At 48.9% G+C, this 22090-nt stretch overlaps 1 protein-coding gene across 1 annotated transcript in view; it reads right to left on the bottom strand.

Moving 5' to 3' along the window:
- Positions 1-12447, bottom strand: part of Epha10 (EPH receptor A10) — a 34739-nt gene extending 22292 nt beyond the window's left edge. Inside the window, exons 1-3 of the mRNA XM_028885465.2 lie at positions 11727-12447; positions 9750-9814; positions 7299-7977 (exon numbers count right to left, since the gene is read on the bottom strand). Of these exons, the coding sequence (XP_028741298.1) occupies positions 7299-7977; positions 9750-9814; positions 11727-11832 (850 nt within the window). The 5' untranslated portion in view covers positions 11833-12447. The remainder of the gene's footprint in view (positions 1-7298; positions 7978-9749; positions 9815-11726) is intronic.
- Between the last annotated feature and the right edge of the window lie 9643 nt (positions 12448-22090).

The raw sequence follows: 22090 nt of genomic DNA, 5'->3' as shown, positions 1-22090 counted from the left end.
TGCTATGTGGTCTTGGGCATGTCAGGTAATCTTCCTGAACCTTCTACAGACTACTGTTTTTCCCTCTCCGGCCCCAAGAGAGGACAAATGAGCACACACTGACTGATTGATGGAGGCTGGATCTCATACAACCCAGGCTAGCCCTTAACTGACAGTGTAGCTGAGGATTGATCTTGAATTTTTTTCTTCCCACCTCTCCTGAATGCTGGATTACAGGCATGACCGTGCTCTGAACACCTATTTTGTTTGTTTATTTTGTATGTGTATGGGGTGGGTGTACATGACCATTTGTGAACACGTAGAGACCAGAGGTCCACGTGTCAAACGTCTTTCTCTGTCACTGTGCCGCTTCCTTTTTGAGGGTCTCTCTGGGCATTGGAAGCTCATGGCCTCAGCTATTCTAGCTGGTCAGAAAGCCCCTGGGATTTGCTGCCCTCTTCCTGTGCTGGGGGGACAGACAAGCTCTGGCACGCCTGGCTTCTGTGTGGATGCTGGACATCTCACCTCAGGTCTTCAGAGTGCCACGGCAAGCATGTTTACCCACTGGGCCCTTGTCCTCAATGCCCATTTAAAAACGGTCTCAATCCGGGTTGGGGCAGTGGCTCCTGGCCCCTGCTCTCTGCTGTGCTTCGTCCCCACCCGACTCTCTGGCCCTTCCCTCCAGTCTAGAGTAGAGTAGAAGGCTAGACCCAAGAAGACAGAAGAACAGCAGGGAGGAAGGATAACCCCTGGGAAGCAGTCTCTTAAGCAGAGCTGAACCCTGGTACTGTTTGAAAGGCTTGGGCTTGGGAGAGTCCCATCTTGCCCAGAGTCCCCCATGGCGTAGCTGGGGAGAGGGGGCTCAGTGGCACCTTGCCTTTACCACAGTGGTTCTCAACCTATGGGTCGTGGCCCCTTAGGGGTCAAACTACCCTTTCACAGGGGCTGCCAGAGACCCTTGGAAAACAGATATTTACATTACAATTCATAGCCATGGCAAGATTACAGTTGTGAACAAAAATAACTTTATGGTTAGGGGTCACCCCAACAAAAGGAACTGTATCAAAAGGTTAGCACTAGGAAAGCTGAGAACCACTGCTTTAGCGCAAAGCACAGGGCCACTACCCCTGTGGACCTCGGGGTGTGGTCATGGTCAAAGCCAAGACTTGAAAGCCTGGTGAAGTATTAGCTTTGCCACTCTGGGTTGAGGAAAGCATCAGTCAGATGGGAACTGTGCTCACAGCCTGTTGACTGTGTGGTGAAATAGAGGGGTGAGGTCTGGACAGTGCCCACAGTGCCAGTCTCGGGGTACTGGGGAGAACGTAGAGGTGCCATGCTCTGAGAGGAAGAGGGTTACCATCCTAGCTGTGGTTATCACGGCCCCATCAGGCAACTGTGGTCCTCCCTATTTGGGAGAGGTGCTGTCTGGAAGAGTGGTGTGTTGAAAGACAGACTCAGGGAACTCCTTGACAGCCAGTACCTTCCTCTTTCTGTGTCAAAGTCAGAAATGGAGAGGTTGTCTAGTTCAACTCCCACTGGCCTTGCCCTGTAGAGACTTTTCACCAGCTTTGCTCATACACCTCACGATGGGGAGGTCTCCCCCTTCTCACCCCTTTGCTACCAGATAGACAGCTTTGCACAGGAGGAGCCCAAGTTGAGTGCTCCGTGTAGAGTCACTTCCGGCACCCCACCAGGGGTCCCAGCAACCTGTACCATCTCAGAGAGCAGGCAGATCCATAAGAGACTTGGTAATAAGTTACCTTACCAGCCTTGATGTGTTCCCTAAAGAGAAACTGAATTTCATGCATTCTTATGGTGGCTAGAACAGGAGCGAGAACAAAGGTCATTCTCGAAAGGAAAGAGTGCTGGCGGTGTGGTGGTGGCGCAGGCCTTTAATCCCAACACTGGGGGACAGAGGCAGGCGGATCTCCATGAGTTCGAGTCCAGCCTGGTCTACAAAGAAAGTTCCAGGACAGCCAGAGCTGTAACACAGAGAAACCTGTCTGAGAGAGAGAGAGAGAGAGAGAGAGAGAGAGAGAGAGAGAGAGAGAGAGAGAGAGAGAGAGAGAGGAAAGAGTGGGAGATCATAACTGTGTCTTCTCCTCTAGCTTTGGGAAGGTGTTCACTTAACTGTAAGAGACACTTGGACTGCCTGGAGATACCAGTGCAAGCCTAATCTTTCCTTTCCCCTTCCTAACTCTCTCCAGCAGCCCTCACTCTGCCCACTCTGAACATCACAGAGAGCTTCTGGCTCCTGACCCACGATGTCCCACACCCTCTGCCTCCTGAGTTCTCCAAAGTCCGATTCCAAAAGCACATCCCTTGGGAAGTTTGCCCTAGATTTTCCCCAGCTCCCCCACTGCCCTGGGCAGAGGTGACGCCATTACAAGTGACTTTCATCTGGTCTCAGCCCAAAGAGGGGGAGCATGACACAAACCAGAGATCTCTAGTCCCTAAGCACCCACAGTTTTATCATCTACCATAAGCCAGGTGTTCTCCTGGACTCTAAAAATGCAGCATGAAGTAGACCGGAATCTGACTGTCCCCACCCTGTCACAGACGGCTCCACACCTGGCAGAGCACAGAGAGGGGTCGTGAGTTGGTAATTCCCCCCAACATCTAGCTATGGAAACCACAAACACCTCTATCTCCTCTCCTACAGTCTGAAAGGTGGGGACAAGGCATCTCCACTCTGGACCCCTGCCTTTTACTCCCACCCCCCAAAGTCACATTCCATCTGTCACCTCCCCTACTGGTCTTTGCAACCCCCCTCTACCGCCTCTTTCCAGTGATGTCACTAGTGGGCGGAGCAGACAAGCAGTCCATTTCTATGCAGGCATAAGGGCTCTGACTATAGACTATTTTAAAACAATCCTAAAACTGACTAAAAGTTGTCCTGCTTTTTATTAGCAACATGCGTCAGCAATTTTAACCCGCGTCAGTAATAAAACACTCCTTCCTCTTGAACAGATTGCTCCCCACACACATTTGGTATGCCACTGGCTCCCCCCCTCCATAGCATATACACAAGTGTCTCTGGTCTGCAATAAAAGCCCTCTCTCTGTTCAAACAACACGTTCATACACAAAGATCCTACCAACCCACAGTCCTATTGAAGATGCTGTCTCTTTATTTCTCCCTTCAAATTCAGACTTGTAGAGTCTTTTCTAGTAACTGTGCATGCATCTCTCTCTCTCTCTCTCTCTCTCTCTCTCTCTCTCTCTCTCTCTCTCTCTCTCTGTGTGTGTGTGTGTGTGTGTGTGTGTGTGTGTGTGTGTGTGTGTGTAAGGGGGTCTCACATAGCTCAGGCTGTTCTCACACTCACCATGCAGCTAAGGATGACTCTGAACTTCTGATCCTCTTGCCTCCATCCCCTGAGTTGGGATAATAGGCATGTACCATCATGCCTGGTTTCTGTGGTACTGGGATGGAACTCGGGGCTTTGTGGATGCTAACTGAACCACATGGATGCTCTACCAGCTGAGCTATCTGGGATCACTAGACTTCAAGACTCTGGCTCCTCAGGGCTCTTTGTTCTTTAGCTGACCATAGCCTCTTCTTTCCGTTGCTCCACTGAAATTGTTCTTGCCAAATTCAAGTGAACACTGTCCAACTCTTGTCATGCCTGAGTGCTCACCACGCTGTAGGTTGCTGTTTCCTGAACACTCATCTCCCGGAACCACCATGTTACCGCCTTCTCCTTTCTACCTTTACCCTCTCAGCATGCCTCCTCCAAACTCTTTATTTTTAGACAGGGTCTATTATGTAGCCCTGACTGTCCTAGAACTCACTGTGTAGACCAGGCTGTCCTGGAACTCACGGATAGTTGCCTTCCTCTGCCACCCAAATGCGGGTCACAACCCACTTGGCAAACCTCTAGTTCCAAAAACATTTACATTACAGTACATAACAGTTTCAAAATTGCAGTTATGAAGTAGCAATGAGAATAATTTTATGGTTGGGGTCATGAGGAACTGTATGAAAGGATCAGAGGTTGAGAACCTCTGGATTAAATCTCTGGATTAAACTTTTAGAAAATTATTTTTGCTGGGCATAAGTTGCACAGCCAGTGTTTTCGCTTGCTGAGCCACCTTGCCTCTCTGGGGGGTTTTCTCTTTGTTTCTCTTTGAGATTGGGTCTCATGTAGCCTAGGCTAGCATTACATTCACTATGTAGCCGCGAATAGCCTTGAACCCTGTTCTTCCTGCCTCCACCTCCTGGGTGCTAAGATAACAGACATTCAGCATCACGCCCTGCCTCCCATCACATCCGTCCTCATCATTCAGGGACAGCTGCTGCCACGTCAGTTCACAGCTCGTGGTTTCTCGCCTGGACTATTGCGTGGCCTTCCTTCCTCCGTTCTGTCCTCCAAGGCTTCCGCCCTGATTCTTGCTTTGCTACTGGCAGCTGGAGTGGTCTTTTGAAAATATAAATCGGAAAGTGTTGGCTTCTCCCGGCCCCGTTGGTCTAAAGTGTAAAGTCTTTATTTCATCATTCGCTCATGGCCCTGCCCGGCTCCTAGCTCGTCACTTCTCACACTCCCACGTGCCCTCTGCAGTAGCCACACTGGATTACTGATTTAGTACCAACTACTATGTTCCTTTCTGTCGCCGTCATGCCTCTGCAGAATGTCTCAGCCACCAGGAAGGGAAACCTCCCTTCCTTTGGAAAACTCTCCCTATCCTCAGAACGCGTTCTCTGTGGATGTCACACACCCACGGTGTGATAGTTTTAGCATTGACTGTCAACTTGACATCTAGGAGACAGATTTCTAGGCACATCTGTAAGGGACTGCGCAGAATAAGGTTAGCCTCTGAGAATGTCTGTGAGGGATTGTCTTGAGTGAGTTGATTGAAGTAGAAAAACCTATCTTTGTTTTTTTCAGAAAGGGTCTGTTTACAAAGCCCTGGCTATCCTGAAACTCACTCTGTAGTCCAGGCTGCCCTTGAACTCACAGAGATCTGCCTGCCTCTCCCTATTGTAACTGTGGGTGGCGCCATTCCCTGAGCAGGTGTCTTGGACTGTATAGAATGGAGAGAGCCAGCAGAGCACTAGCAGGCATGGGTCAATTCATTGTTCTTTGCTTTTGACTGTGTATCTAATGTGACCACTTCTCTCAGGACCCTGCCTTGGTGGCTTCACGGTAACATAGAATTATAACAAAATAAACCCTTCCTTCCTGAAGTTGTTTTGGTCAGGCTATTTTATCATGGCAGCTGAAAGGAAACTAAGACATATGGTCACTCAATGCATTCCCACTGAGCACCTACCACATCCCATGGCCTGCAATGGACCCTGGGGGCTGCTGAGATTAATGCCTGAGCTCTGAAACACACCCATACACACATCTGTGTCAGCACACCACTGTAGCACAGGCACAGAGAACTCATTGGGAACTGGATGCTTGCCAGAGCTCGGGTTCTTGCTTCTCTCATATTAATCACACTTTCCCAGAGAATAGAAGGTTGCATTCATCCACACACATAATTTGAACTGCACAATACAGCTGGCCTCCTCAGCTCATCTGAATGGATTGGATGAGGAGAACAAGTGTCCTGCTTAGCTTTAACTGTCGATTTGACATACAGCCTAGCATCACATGGTTAGCTTTAACTGCCCGTTTGACAGAGCCTAGCATCACCTAAGTGTCAATTGAGGATTTCTCAGATCAGGTTGGCCTGTGGGGTGTCTGTGAGGGGTTGTCTTGATGTAGGAAGACCCAACCCACTGTGGGAGCACAATCCCTGGTCAGACTGTCCTAGGCTGTATAAAAAGCTAGCTAAACATTTGACCCTCCATGGCTTTTGCTTTGAGTTCCTTCCCTGACTTTGTTCAGTGGTGGACTGTGGCCTGTAAACTGAATTAAACCCTTTCTTTCCCTTGGGTTGTTTTTGGTCAGAGTGTTTTAATAATAGCAACAGGTAAAATGACAGCATCAAGCTTGGTCACTTCCTCTGTCACCTACCATTCTGCAGCACTGTTATAGCACAGATTACTTTCTTTTTAAATGTTTATTTTAACTTATATGTATGGGGTTTTGTCTGCATATCACATGTGTGCCTGGCATTAGAGGGTGTCAGATCCCCTGGCACTGGTGTTTTGGGTGGTTGTGAGCTATCATGTGGGTGCTGGGAATTGAAGTTGGGTCCTCTGTAAGAACAGCAAGCGCTCTTAACCCTGAGCTGTCTCTCCAGCCCCACATATCACTTTCTTATGACTTAAACACTAAATTGCTGCCCCTTTCCATCTAGATGTGAGCTTTTCAAGAGCTGGGACCGTGTCTGATTCTTATCTATTGTCCTGACACCCAGAAAAAAGGCCTGCTTTTGAAAGTGCATCCTTTGCTAATGAGATAGCTCAGCAGGAAAGGGCAGTTGGGGTCCAGCTTGACCACTTGAGTTCAATAGCAGAATCCATGGTGGAAAGATAGAGCTGATTCCCATTTCCCACGCTTTACCCTCTGACTGCCACTTGTACTCATGACATGCACATGCTCTCTCTCTCTCTCTCTCTCTGTCACACACACACATACATACACACACACACACACACACACACACACACACACACACACAGAGGAAACACATCCTTTGAACCTTCCGACCAAATGCACACACTTTGGATCCCACCCTATCCTGCTTCGAAGCCACAGACCCAGGGACCCAGGAAATACCCCCAGTGGCACAGCGATTCTACTTCAGAAAGCTGAGTGGGATTCTAGGAGCCATCTAGTGCAAGCTGCCACCCTTGAGCTCTGAGATGCCCCGAGAGCCTGACTTAAATGTGGTCAAAGGCGAAGTTCCTGGAATGCTATCCTGAGGTTTGGACTGCTGTGGAGTTTTTTCTTATGCATGGTGGAGCAATAGGTTCCCATAGCTGGGCAAACCTGGATTCTAGTCTTGACTGCCCATTTCTAACTTTGCAAGTGAGGTAGCCACTCATCTCTTTGGTAATGGGAATCTATCATATTGCCTGAAATACAGATCTCTACCTTTTTGTTTTTGTTTAGTTTGTTTGAGACAGCATCTTACTATGTAGCCGAGTCTGGCCTTGAATTCACATTCTTCCTGACTCAACATCTGAAGGTTGGGTTTTACAGGAACCGCTACCCCTGGTTCCTAATATATCTTTATATGGGATCAGATTCACCTCTTCCAGTAGGTCTTGGCTAAGCCCACTAGAAACCGCACAAAAGGTCTTGACCCCCAGCTCCTCCTATGGCTTCTCCACTTCCACTCACGCTTCTTCAGCGAGGGCACACTCTTTCCTGACACCTGAATGCTATGTCCCCATCCCATCCCTCCAGATGCCATAGATACCTTCACAGATGTCACCACGTTCCTGGAATCCTGCACTGCAGCTGCAGCGGCCCACCGGCACCAGCCACTCGCCGTCGGCGCCGCAATGCATGCGGGGAGGGCTGCCAGGTTCCCCTTCCGAGTGGGACACGCATGTTCCAGTCACTTCCACCAGCGTGGAGAAGGCACTCTCGGCTGCTGTGGCTGGGAAGGACGCCAGGCCCCGCACTGTGGCACGGCACTGCTTGTAGTAGACACGCACGGAGACCAGCGCCACGCATGCACCCACATCCTGGAAGGCCAGGTGGAAGCCTTGCCGGCTGAGGGGGCCGATCTCGCGCACCTCTGTGTTCAGCTTCATCTTGCGCTCCCCCAGGTCGCCCTGCGTGAAGCTCTCATCGGCTGCGATAGTGTCAATCTTGCGGGGCCGGTTGCCTCCTAGGCGGGGACGCCCACGGCCCAGGTCGGCCTCGGTTTCCAGGTAGTAAGCGTTGAAGGTTTCCTTGCAGGTGCCCGCGGCGCCAGGGATGCTGCTGCAGTCGCGCAGCGTGAACTGCAGTTCCACAAAGATGCGCTGCCCACGGCCGCGGCTGATCCAACCCGTCTGCAGCCAGTTGTCCTGGTTGGGCTCCAGCACGTTGCATACTTGGTACGTGCGGATGGGACGGTCATGTTCGTCCACGCCGCTAATCTCCTCCCACTGAGGCAAAAGTACAGAGGTGGACACCTTAGAGCCCGGAGCTTAAGCACTGGCCTTTGTCCACCTTTTTCACATCTGACTCCCTGCCTCCTATCGCACAAGCCCCTAAATATGACAAAATTCAGGAAGAGGAGACACTTTGGAAATGACCAAGTCAAATCCATTTTCTTCCCGGTACTGGGGTTTGAACCTAGATCCTTGGGCATACTGGGCAAGCACTCTACCACAGACCTCTTTCCTCTTTTTAATTTGATGTTGCTTCAGCTAAGTTGTCCAAGTTGGCTTTGAACTCACTCTGTCAATCAGACAGGGTGAAGTTACAGTCCTCCTGATTCAACTTCCCGAATAGCTAGGTTTACAGGCCTGTGGCATGAAGCCGTTCCAATCTATTCTATAGCCTGGGCTGGTCTTAAGCTCATTATATATCCCAGACTGGCCTCAAACTCACATCAGTTTTCCCCCCTCAGCCCCAGAGTGCTAGGATTACAGACAGGAGTTGTCACACCTGGCTTTCGCTTTTCTTTTTAAAATATGCAGCATTTTGTGGATTTGCATGTTGTTCTTGCAGGGCCTATACTGATCTTCCCTACATCATCCTAATTTAAAATGTGTGCTGAAAACCAAGCATTGAGACAGGATTTCTCTGTGTAGCCCTGACTGTGCTGGAACTCACTCTGTAGACCAGGCTGGCCTCAAACTCACAGAGATCCACCTGCCCCTGCCTTCCAAATGCTGGGATTAGAGGCGTGTGTCACCACCACCTGGCCACAACCTTTATTTTTGTGGATGAGGAAACTGAGCCGCTTGACTGGATGGTGCAGTGAGTCGATGGCAGAGCTAGGGAGGTACCTAGAGTCACCCAACTCTCTGCTCAGTGACCTTTCCTCCTCACCCCACCCCCAACTTGCTTACTCTGTCAATAACTGACAGCTACTTAGGGGGTCTACTGTGTATGAGGCAATGCCCAGCATTTGTCCCATCCAGCTTACATTTCTGTTCCTAGACACAGTTCTCTCATTTATTTATTTATTTATTTGACTGACTTACTGAAGACTTGGTATTTTCTAGTAAAGCCACTCTGGCTTGATACCAAGGGTTCTAGAGAATACAAACTCTATGGCATATCTTTAAAAATTCTTTCATAGGGCCAGACAGTGGTGGCACACATCTTTAGTCCCAGCACTCAGGAGGCAGAGACAGGCAGATCTCTGATTTCAAGGCCAGCCTGATCTACAGAGGGAGATCCAGGACAGCTAGGGCTACATAGAGAAACCCTGTGTCAAAAAACAAAACAAAACAAAAATACTTTCACGGGGCAGCTGAGATGCCTCAGTGGGTAAAGGCCATCAACCTGACCTGAGTTTGATCCCCAGGACCCACATGGTGTGTGAAGAATGGACTCTCACCCGTGGTCCTGATCTCCACTTGCACACATCATGGCACCAACACATATACACACATACATAAACACAATAAATAAATCAATGACTGAAATATTTTAAATTCCTTCACAATTTTATAATGTATAATGTACTTTAGCCACATCTCTCTATTATTCTCTCTTATCTCCCCCCCACCAAACTACTTCCCAGCAAGTCACCCTCCTACTTATGTATCTTTGTGTGTGTGTGTGGCCCAGTACATTTAACCAAGATTGCCTGCATGAGCGTGGGTGGGGACTTCCTGTGGTACATTTTGATCCTAGGTGAACACCGGATGCTAAAGGGACTGAACTAGAGGACCTTGGGATGGAGTGACAGTTTAACACCTACCCCATTGCTTGGCAGAGCAGTCCAACCCAGTTCAGCCTGGGAGGCTTTGGAGTCCAGGAGGATAACTAGGGAGAAGGGAGAACGTAGATGTCAGAAAGCCGCAGCATCAGAGTAGAAGGATGGGAGCCATTGCTGGGTTTACCAGATGGCTACAGGAGGGGATCGGGAACAAAGCAAAACCCCCGAGGGCCAGCGTAGCTCAGATCTAGAGAGGGGCAACCTCCGTGATTGATGAAGGCACCTGCATTCATTCCCCGAGGCTTGCGGCAAATGACCACAAACTTAATGGCTTATGTCCTCTCTCCCAGCTTCAGTGCCGGACTTCACCCTCTGCTTCCATGTCCATGTTGGCATCTCCTGTGGCTCTAGTCTTGCTGCCCTCAGGAGAGCCATTATGGTTGCATTGGAACCACTTATCCAATCCAGATTCATCCCTTCGTGTCAAAATCCGAATCACAGTGCTAATCCTTCTTTTTTAACCACTTATGGTGACATTAACAAGTTCTGGGGGTTAGAACCCCCCCTTCTGTTTTCATTGACGCGAGTGTTGTTCTCAGCCTTCCACAGAGTCCCTGGCAATACTCTAAGGTCAGCTTTTACATTAGGGATAGAAGTCAGTGACCCTCTTAACCCTCCCCACGTTCCCCCAAGTTATATTTAACTGTCAACTAGTGGGAGGAAACTGTCAACTAGCAGCAGATCTGGGAATTCTTGGTTGCACCCCAAATCCACCCAGATCCGAGGTTAGTTCACCAGTCATGGAGAGATGAGACCTTTCTCATTTGCCTTCTGGGCTTCTGGTGAAAATGAAGTAGAGAGACCACTTAGCAAGGGGAGACATCAGAATTCTTTGCTTCTCTGCCCAGGCCCTTTCCCAGGGGCTACCACCTCTACCGCCTTTGAAAGAGTGCCAGGGGCCCCTTTACACATAATCCATGACCCTCTCCACCCCCTCCCCACCAGAAAAGCTTGGAGTCACTTTTTTCCCTCAGGATGTGACAGGTCGGCAGCCTGCATCCTTCCATCGGTTGGTCTCAGAGAAGCCCGGGTCTGGATAGCAGAACCTTCTGCTTCAACACAGGAAGCCAGGCTATCCCAAATCTCAGAAAATTACTTCCCTAGAGTGGTAAGTAATCGGGTGGGCTTCCAAGGTGAGGTCCTCCAAGAGGGACTGGTTCTGGAGGCAGCCGCGATGGTGGGCAGGGCCGCCGCCGACAGTGTGCTGGGTTTTCATCACCAACAGTGCCTGAGAATTGCAGACTGGCAGGCATCTGCCATCCCGCGCCAGGACAGACCCTGCGGGCAGAGTCTGCTCCAGCATCTCAGGGTTCTGCACCTGGTTGTGATGCCTCTGGATTCAACTGAACATACAGCTCCCAGAGGTGTGGGAGCAGAGGCAAGACTCTGGCGCTAATGTCGCCGACAGCGGCCCCAAATCCTCCGCAACGCGGACCGCGCGTGGTGGACTCGATCCCAATTCAGCACTGCGGACAGTTCCACGGTCAGCACTTCGGGCAGCGCCCGGACTCGGCGCAGATGATCAGCATCCAGCCTCCGGCTGTCCACACCACGGTCCCCTAGGCCCCCGCTATTTGTCTTCATCCCGCCTCACGCTCGGGTCTCGCCGCATCCCCTCGGCTTCCCTGCTCCCTTCATCTCCCCGCCCCCACACCTCCCACCTCCAATCATTCAGCCTGTCCGGCTCAACGGCCCCTGACTGCTGCCTCGGGCTCCTGTGGTCCCCAGCCTCTTTCTTTCCCAGCCTCCTAGGTCTCCAGACCTAAAAGCTCCTCAATACCCCTCTCTTCTCTATCGCTTAGCCAACCTCCCCTCTTTCTCTAGTTCTTTCTCGCCCTGTTGCCCGCTTGCTTCAAGCCTCCAAACAGAGTAGTCAGTCTCTCCAACGACGCCTTCCTCCCAATCCCCTAGCCCCCCAACTCCCTAATTTTTTTGGCTCTCAGGCACAACCCACCTTACCTTCCTCGGCGGTCCCGGGCCGCCCGGGTCCCAGAAGCAAAGCGAGGCAGAGTGGCATCAGGCAGACGAACAGGCGCAGCGGGTGTGGACCGGCGCCAGTCTCCATGGTCCACAGACGGAGCTGTCAGTGCGGCGGCGGCGGCTCAAGCCTCGCCAGCCCAGCACCGCTGAGCAGTGCCCCCAGACCCCAGCGCCGGCTGGGGGCGGAGTCTCGCTGGTCACCATCATCCATGGGGACCAATCGCTAGGCATCGCCGTGGGAGACCCACCAATCCTGGCCAGCAGAGAATGAGGAGGTGGAGTTTCATAGGCCAGGGGCGGAACGCCCAGCTGGAGGGGGAAAGCAAGGGGTCCCGCAGATCTCCAAACCGTGGGGGTAGGGCAGCCCTGAGAGCTAGCGGGGCTGCTGGAGAGCGAGACAAGCTGGCGTCGGTGGACCAGAGACCCTTAAACCTTAGCTTTCTGCATCCTGAGAAGTAGGCGCTGTGGGCGTGGCTTACGGAGGGGCGGTCCGCGGGGAAGCGGCGACACATGCAGTCTCTTAGCTATTCTCGGGAGCACCCTTGTTCCCAGGACTTGCAGGGGATTTCCGAGACTGATATCCTGACCTCAAGCTCTAGGGAGCTCTGGTGTCTCCCAGCCCTTGGCCTCTTCCTGTGTCTGCGGCTCCCGGTGTTTCGTGGTTCGATCCCTCCTCCTTTCTCTCCCGCCCTCATCACACACACACACACACACACACACACACACACACACACACACACACACACACACACACACCAATCCTAGGATCTGCTTGGGAAAAGAGAGTCAAGCTGGAGACAGGGTCCCACCCTACCAGCATCGCTTCGGAGGCTGGGAAAGCATGTGGACGCTGAGATGGGGGCAGTGGTAGATTGTGCACGAACATCCGCTTCCCGGGTTCTTGCTTCTGCTGTCCATATACATAGCAGCACACCCCACAGCCTCTCTCCACAGTCTGTTCAAGTTGGGGTTCCTCTATGAGCAGCCCACTCTTCCCACCCAAGAAGAACGATGAGAAACGCAGCATCGGGAATCTGAGGTCCCTGTGAAAGAGGCGGAGCAGCCCTCGAAGAGTTCGGCCCGAGCTGAAGACGCCGCAAAGAAACGTGGGACACGACCTCTATTTAATGAAGGTCACTTGTGTACGAGCTGAAGGTTTAACCATTTGGCGGGGTGGGGAGGGCTGGGGGCCCCCCAAAACGAAGGAAGCAGCCACTGAGCTTCACCATTTGAACTGAACTTGAGGGGAGGAAGCTCTATCCACCTTGTGGCTTTTCAGGGAGGCCGGGGCCCCTCTCCCCTTAGGTGCTACAACAGCCAGAGAAGCCGGAGTGTGAGTGAGAGCCACACATGCACTTGGCTATGGGGTGCCAGCGCCTGCACATTTTGCTTTGATGAGTACTCCTCGCCCTCCAGCTAACACTTCCTGGGCACCGTACTCCGTGGAGAGGATATCTGGGTGAATCAGTCATCTCTGCCACATCCCATACCTCTGGGCACCGAATGTAAAGGGAATGCATGGCCTCATAGATCACTGGTCATTTTTATGTGCAAGTTCGTTCTCTCTCTCTCTCTCTCTCTCTCTCTCTCTCTCTCTCTCTCGTGTGTGTGTGTGTGTGTGTGTGTGTGTGTGTGTGTGTGTGTGTTCATGCAAAAGAACTTGCTTACTACAGATACAGTTGCTGGACAGTAGTAATGGGTGGGGGCATTGGTTCCTTTGCTTCTAGGAAGAAAGGTTTATCAAGAAGGGCTAGGCTGAGAAGCTGGGCGACTCAAGCCCTCTAAGGAAGCAAGAGGAGGCGTGGCCTCTGTCTAGTTCCTAGAGATAGGTGGGGTCCCTGAAATAATACCCACCTGAAGAAAGGCTCTCGTATCCCCCACCTCCCTCCTATCTTCATTCTCCTCACGCTCAGTTGCCCCTCCCCCTCCCCCCAGCGCTGGGAGATGGTATTTTTAGAAGCTGCTTAGAGACCCAGGACTCCTTTCATTTCAAAATGAGTCCTCACTCCACCAGCCCTCCCCCCTCCCCCTGCTTCAAAGCCAGGTCCTGTCCCCTTGGCAGTCAGTAAGGCATCAGGCATGGCTTCTTACCACAGCTCCAGAGACTTCAGCCCAAAGCTTTTGACCCTGGGTACACAAATGAAATTCTGGCTCCCTCTGAGCCACACAGGAATCTTTCAGGAGCCGAACAGATGGATGAGATTAACTGAGTAAAGCTACACAGGATGCCCACAAGATACCCTGGCTCTTGGGAGACTTCGTTGCATGCACGTGGGGGAAATTCCCCGACAGAAACCTTAGGAATGGGGGGAAGCAAGAAGAGTGAATTAATCCTTCTCATTCTTCCTGTGAGCAATTCATTTATATATAATACAATCAGAGCAGAGAAGCCCTTGTGTTTGCAGATATATGCAAATCAGCCAGACCTTAATAGGAGTTGCTCCAAGGCAGACCACACTCTTCCAGGAGGCTGCAGAGCAGGTAACCTCTGGTGAAGAGATCCTGCAGAGTTTCTTATGACTCTGCACCCCCACGTCCTTCCTGAGAGCAAGGCTTGGTCCTGAGTTTCCTTGTGCAATGTTAGTATTCTCCGTGGAGGAGATGACCTTCTCTGTCCAGTGAGATATGCCCCAAATCTATAAAACCAGAATGTCCACATTTAGGAATCCCTTAAGTAATGTGGAGATGGAAGTTGTGATAAAGTTGGATCTGCATCATAAAAGACCACTTGAAATTATTTTCGGTGGTGAATCAGGCTTCACAGTCTATCAAGGTCTCATGCTGTGGCCTCGGAGGAAGGCCTCCCTCCCCGCCTCTCATCCTTCTTCAGAATGAGACTCCTCTTAACCAAACCATTGTTTATCATAGCCTTTCAGGTGTTAGGAGCCAGTAAACCTACAGCCAAGGTTAGGTCCTTCTCCGAAGTAGCTCTGAGAGATGGGGGGGGGGACCTCAAAAAGGGAAGGGGAGCCCTGGCCATGGTGCCGGGCCCTCAGCCCGCAGGATCTCCTTGGCGGTGTTTCTGTCCATGGTTCTGAACCTACCCGATCTGGACGCTTCATCTTTGGTTTGCCCTGGAACTTCTCTGCGGCTGCATCTTGATCATCAGGCCAGAATTCACTTTTCCACTCCTGTCTGTAACCAGGACTCCGTGACAGGTATCTTTAGGAGCCAGCAGCCTCATTTCCTGGAGTAAGAAATGAGGGGCCCAGGACACACCTGGAAACAGCTGTGTTTCTTTTCTCTTAGGGAAGAAGGGGGGCTGCCTCCTCCTCTTCACTGTTTTCTAAGACCAGAGCATGAAACCTTGATGGACTGTGAGACACAGTTCAACGCCAAAAATAATTTCAAGTGGTCTTCCAGGATGCAGATCTCAACTTTTTTTTTTTTTTAAAGAGGTTGGTATTAGGACCTCAGTTTATTTATTTTGAATTACTTCATTATTTTATAATGTGTATGAGTGTTTTTGCTGCATATATGTCTGTGCATCACATGTATGCCTGGTGCCCTTGGAGGTAAGAAGAGGATGTTGGATTTCTTGGGACTGAAGTTATAGACAGTTGTGAGCTGCCATGTGGGTACTGGGAATTGAACTTGGGTCCTCTGTAGGAGCAGCCAGCACTCTTAACTGCTGAGCCATCTCTCTAGCCATGAGGATCCAAACTTTATCATAATTTCCATCTCCACATTACCAAAAGCATTTCTAAATGTGGAAATTCTGGTTTCACAGATGTGGGGCGTATTTCACTGGACAGAGAAGGTCATCTCCACAGAGAACACTAACATTGCACAAGAAAACTCAGGACCAAGTCTACTGTTAGGAAGGACATGGGGGTGCCAAGCAGTAAGGAGCTTTATTCCACAAAAGGACATTTTCATTTGTTGCTCTCCTTGCCCATTCCATATCTCCTTCACCAGCATAATAAAGAAATTAACATTTCCAGGATGGATTCTTTCCTGAGGTAATTGATTCACAAGTAAAAATGAAATGTAGTTATAAACAGAAAGAAACTTTAGACAGGGTCTTGTATAGACCAGACTAGCCTCCAGTTCCCTACGTAGCTGAGGACAACCCTAAGCTCCTGATGGTCCTGTTTCTATCTCCCAAGTAGACAGTTCATGTATGTGCTATTACTCCCAGCTTTAGGATCTAAGATTAGCATATGGCCCACCACAGTACTTGGCACATGGGCTCTGGTACAGTATTATTCAACTCCACTGTTAACTAAAGTCAAAATAGGGGAGGAAAGAAGGGATGGGAAAAGGTCAAGTGATGAGCCGAGATGAAAGACAGAATTAGGTAAAGAGTGACGGGAGAAAAGACAGTGGGGGACAGACGGAAGCACAGCTGGTTGAGAGGGGAGGTTAGAAAGCAAAGAAGTCTGGAGGAAAGGAACGGACTTGAAGAGGAGGGGATGTCATCAGGACTCGTTGCCTGGCCAGCTGCCAAGTGGTATCAGAAGTGACATTTACCTTGGTGAATTCATCATGGTCCAGGCTTACACACTCGACATAACAGCATTAAGAAGGAATCTATGCGTCGGGAAGCTGGGTGATGGCCACACTCGATTGGCATCCATCCCGCTGTCTGCGATTAGAAGGAGTACATTGATTTTTGGTGAGGAGTGAAACTGCCCAGGGGGTCAGAGTTGCGTAACAATGTGCCTGCCATACACTTTTCTGTAGGGGGGATGTGCACAGGGAGCCACTCTACTTGGAAGCAGCTGTGTGAATGTGAGGAAGGGGCTGGAGGCTTCTAGGATTGGATGGCATCAGATTCTGATAGCCCCAGGTCTCCACATCCCTTGGCTGACCGCTAGTACAAAGAATAGGATGTAACATGTTTCTCTGAATAGCTGTTTTTGTTTGTTTGTTAAAAAAAACTTTATCTATTTAAAAAAAACAAAAAACAAAAACAAAAGCCAGGCGGTGGTGGCACACGCCTTTACTCCCAGCACTCGGGAGGCAGAGCCAGGCAGATCTCTGTAAGTTCGAGGCCAGCCTGGGCTACCAAGTGAGTTCCAGGAAAGGCGCAAAGCTACACAGAGAAACTCTGTCTCGAAAAACCAAAAAAAAAAAAAAAAAAAAAAAAAAAAAAAAAAAAAAAAACTTTATCTATTTTTATTTTATGTGCATTGGTGTTTTGCCTGCATGTATGTGTGAGGGCGCCAGATTCTATGGAACTGGAGTTACAGACAGTTGTGAGCCGCTGTGTGGGTACTGGGAATTGAACCCAGGTCCTCTGGAAGAGCAGTCAGTGCTCTTAATTGCTGAGCCATCTCTACAGCCCCTGTTTGTTTGTTTTTATTTCAAACTCTACTTTACAGTGCCCCCATTTAACAGAGTTAAATTAACAGCATCAAAACTACACAGAGAAACCCAGTCTCAAAAAAACAAAAAAAACAAAACAAAAAAAAAAGTCATAATTCCTGAATCAACAAGGTGGCTCAGCCAGTAAAGGCACCGGTGTTAACCCTGATGACCTGATTTTGATCTCAGGACCCCACATGGTAGAAGGAGAGAGCCAACTCTCATTAGATGTCCTCTGACCTCCACACATAAACCATGACATGACTGTGCCACCACTCACACATCCATACATCAGACATACTAACCCACTCTTAGCTAGGCTTTCTATTGCTATGAAGAGATACCATGACCACCGCAACTCTTATAAGGAAACATTTAACTGGGGCTAGCTCACAGTTCAGAGGTTTAGTCCATCATATGATGAGAAGCATGGTGGCGTGCAGACAGGCATGGTGCTGGAGAAGGACCCTAGAGTTCTACATCCAGATCCTCAAGCAGCAGGAAGAGAGAGCGACACTGGGCCTGGCTTGAGCATCTGAAACCTCAAAGCCCATCCCCAGCGACATACTTTCTCCAAAAAGGCCACAGATCCCAATAGTGTCACTCCATATGAGCCTATGGGGGTCACTTTCATTCAAACCACCACAAGTAGATATATACCAAAAACGTTCTAGGTCTAGCCTTGGGTACCTCCCCTCCTGTGCTCCTGTCAGTCATAACAGTGTATTCCTTTCTAACCTCTACTACCACTCCACTATAAATAAAGTTTATCTGTTATATGGCAGATAAACAAGCGAATAAATGAATGAATGAGTGAATAGTATTAAGTCAGGGCTGGGGGTGTAGCTCAGTTGGTAGAGCCCTTGCCTAGATTTGATTCCCAGCACCACAGAAGCTGAGTGTAGTGCTATACTCTTGCAGTGGTAGCAGTGGGGAGATAGAGATGTGGGGGTCAGACGTTCAAGTCGTTCTTAGAGACACAGTGAGCTGGGGTCAATCTCAGCGATATGGAACCTCGCCTCACCAATGTTTATCTAAGTGCAGACGCCCTATTGTTACATCTCAGACAATTCACTTTATACTTTAAGTCACCCCCACCCCACCTTGCCTCGAGTACAATGTCTCGTGATGCTGATGCAGCCCCGGGCTTATGTGGTTGTTCTTGTTCTAATCCTCTGCTCAGAGAAAATGACTTCTCTGCAATTTCCAAGATCAATAAGGATTATGATTGGCTAATCGTTTTCATTCTGGCACGTGCTACATCCCTGACCTTCTGAATTGAGGGTCAGAGAAAATAAGTTCCCATCTGAAATGAGATGCGTAGTCAGGAGTGGTGACGACAAATACCTGTAATTCCAGCATATGCGAAACGGACACAGGAGGATTATGAGTTCAAGGCCAACCTGGAGTAGTTAGTGAAACCTTCCTTCAAAAAAAAAAAAAAAAAAAAAAAAAAAACAAGCTTGCTGGGGGATATCTTTCTGTATGCTGTGAATATGTATTGCTATGATTGGTTAATAAAGAAGCTGCTCTGGCCTATGGCAAATCAGCTTATAGCCACAATCCAAGAGAGATAGAGGGAGCAGGAAGGCAGAGTCAGGGAGAAGCCAGCCTGCCGCCCAAGGAGCAACATGCCAACAGACTGGTAACACCACAGCCATGTGGCAAAACATAGATTAATAGAAATGGGTTAGTTTAAGATGATAGAGCTAGCTAGCAAGAAACTTAAGCCATTGGCCATACAGTTTGTAAATAATATTAAGCCTCTGAATTATTATTTTATTAGCGGCTGAGGGACCGTGGGCCCGGGGGAAATGGAGAAACTCAGGACTTGAGAAAACTTATAGCTACAAAAGCTGGGCACGGTGGCACACACCTTTAATTGAGGCACTCAGGAGCCCGAAGCAGGCAGATCTCAGTTACAACCTTGTCTATAGAATGCGTTTCAGGACAACCAGGGCTACACAGAGAAACCCTGTTTTGAAAAACCAAAACCAGGGACTGGAGAGATGGCTCAGAGGTTAAAAGCACCAACTGCTCTTCCAGAGGTCCCGAGTTCAATTCCCAGCAACCACATGGTGGCTCACAACCATCTGTAATGAGATCTGGCACCCTCTGGCCTACAACCTTTAAAGTCTCCCTGCTTTCGTTTGTGGGTGCGGCTTCTCCCACCTCCATCTCTGGGACTGGAGAACCTGTCAGGTAGTTGCTTTGCTCAAATAAACCTGTTGTTACAGTTTTTCAATTTGGTTTGATCTGGCTTGCTGCATCGGTGGAGAAACCTATTATTGGGGGTAGGGGGCAGAAAATCTATTAGTTTCAATGACATTCGGTACCAGGAGCTGCTGCAGCTGTCATGGGGAAAGGTGGCATGGGAACACTAGCTGTGAGCATTTGTCAGCTGGATGAAACAGGAAACATCCTGAGCTGACACTGGCTCAGGCAGAAGAGAGATGTCACAGAATGGAGTGCATCTGTGTCGAACATCAAGATTCTGTACTGGGGCAGTACAATGGCAACCAATCACCAAACCACATTCAATAAAGGAAAGCTTCCTCTGCACCACACCCAAAAAGAAATGCACCAAAAGAAAAACTAAAATAATAAAAAGGAAGGTATGGCTTAGGGGCAGAACTCAGTGGTGGAGCTCTGGTGTGATAATTGTCACTTGAGGCTTCGTCCCTCACAATGAAAGAAAAAAAAAAGAATACAATTTAAATCCTACAACTGGAAAACCAAATGTCTAAGTTCAGTGGAATAGACGAGTCTAAAGCAGCAAACAATGCCTAGCTGATTTGAGAGTTAATGTGTTGCGAGAGAGTTTCAGTATAAAATATCAGACTGGCCCAGAGAGATGGCCCCACAGCACTTGATGCTTTTCCACAGGACCTGAGATCAGTTTCCAGTATTCACAGCAGGCTTTTCATAACACCGTTAACTTCAGCTTCCAGGGATCTGATGCCCTCTTCTGGCCTCTGTAGCCACTGCACACATGGTACACATTCATACAAACACACACACACACACACACACACACACACACACACACTTAAAAATAGTAAATCTTTAAATAATATCTGGGTAGGGGGAGCTGAGATGACTCAGTGGTTAAGAGCACTTGTTGTTTTTGCAGAGAACCTGGATTTAGTTCCCAGCACACATATGATGGCTCACAACTGTCCTTAATTCCTGTCCCAGGGGATCAGATGCCCTCTTCTGACTTCTATGGGCACCACACACACGGTACACATACATACATGCAGGAAAACATTCATACATGTAAAATAAAAGTAAATATATTCTTTAAAAAAACAACTATGGGAAGTTGGGTCTTGTCATCTCAGCACTCCAGAAGTGGAGGCAGGAGGATCGCACACATAATATGTAAGAAAGTAAATATATTCTTTTTTCTTTTTCTTTTTCTTTCTTTCTTTCTTTCTTTTTTTTTTTTTTTTTTTGAGACAGGGTTTCTCTGTGTAGTTTTGGTGCCTGTCCTGGAACTCGCTCTATAGACCAGACTGGCCTCAAACTCACAGAGATTTGCCTGGCTCTGCCTCCCAAGTGCTGGGATTAAAGGCATGTGCCACCACCGCACGGCAAAATGTGTCTTTTTGGGGTGGGGTGGGGGAATATATTCTTAAAAAGAAAGCAACCTGGGAAGTGCTGTGGAACAATCTTTGTACATTATAAATATGTATTACTCTAATTGGTTAATAAAAAGCTGATTGGCCAATGGCTAGGCAGGATTTTCTGAGCAGAGAGAGTGCTGGGGAGAAGGGCAGAATCAGAGGAGATGCCATGAGGGGCCCAGAGCTAACAGGATTACATGAGGTAAACGAGCCTGGGGCAGCACATAGATTAATAGAAATTGATTAAGTTATAAGAGCTAGCTAAAACCAAGCTGTAATATCAGCAAGCATTTATAATTAATAGTAAGTCTCTGTGTGGTTATTTGGGGAGAGAAAAGTCTGCCTACAGGGAAGTCTTGGGTGTAGCTGTGGTTTTGTAATCTCAGCACTGCAGAGGTGGAGGCAGGAGAATTAGGGCATCAATCAAGATCATCTCTGCTACATAGAAAGTTTGAGGCCAGACTGGGCTACATGAGACAAAATAGTGTGCAGGATGACAGTGAAGTCCAAGAAAATCATGGCTGAGCTAAGACCAGACCCGAGCAGTTCCAGCTAAAAACCTCAGGTCTGTGTGTTTAGTGACAGGACGGCAAAGGCAACTACTTTTCTAGTATTGTGTATCACAGGACCACAAAGTCGGCAGCTTGAACTGCTCTGCCCTTACTGTAGTAGAGGCCCATCGGTCCTCCTGCCTCCGTCTTCCAAGTCCGGGGGTATCGAGGACTATGGGGGCCCAGGCCCTCCATAGTCCCCTCCCAGGGTCCGGGAAGAATCTACAACCAGCTGATAATTAATCTTTGATATAAAGAAATGAATCTATGTACACGAAACTCCTTATTCCATATACTTTATTATTCTGTATCAGTTACAAGCTTATATTCTGCTCTCATATTTAGCTCTTTTCTTGCCTGATTTCTCCCTGCATTTATCTGCGGTCCCCTCTAGGTTCTATCTTAATTCCTTCATCTTAGTTCTGCCCCTTCTAGGTTCTCTCTCATCCATCTAGTTCTTTCCTATATCATCTCCTCTCCCATCTCTCCTTCTCAGTTTATTCCTCTCAAGTTCTAACCCATCTAGTTCCTCCATTCTCTTTACTCTTCTCCGTCCCCTAGTGCCCTGGAGGTCCCTGGTATATATACACTTACAAGCAGTAATCCCTTAGCAAGTAAAGCCAGGCTTCCAGGGTCAAACGGAGGGGTGATAAGAATCAAAGAGAGACGATAACCATTAATTATCATTTGCAACCCCAAAGGGAAGTGACCAATGGGGAAATGAATTAACTAAAGGCTAAATTTGGTTAATATCTAAGAAGAGGGATCTTATGTGCTCAACTATAGTCTTAAACGTGATTGGTAGAAAATGTTAAGAGTCCCTAAGTTGCTAGGTCAATGGGAGAAAGTAAAA

The sequence above is a fragment of the Peromyscus leucopus genome, chromosome 2 (assembly GCF_004664715.2).
Source record: "Peromyscus leucopus breed LL Stock chromosome 2, UCI_PerLeu_2.1, whole genome shotgun sequence".
Classification (NCBI taxonomy): Eukaryota; Metazoa; Chordata; class Mammalia; order Rodentia; family Cricetidae; genus Peromyscus; species Peromyscus leucopus.
Note: the sequence above shows the minus strand (reverse complement) of the source record. Positions and strands in the feature narration are given on the sequence as shown.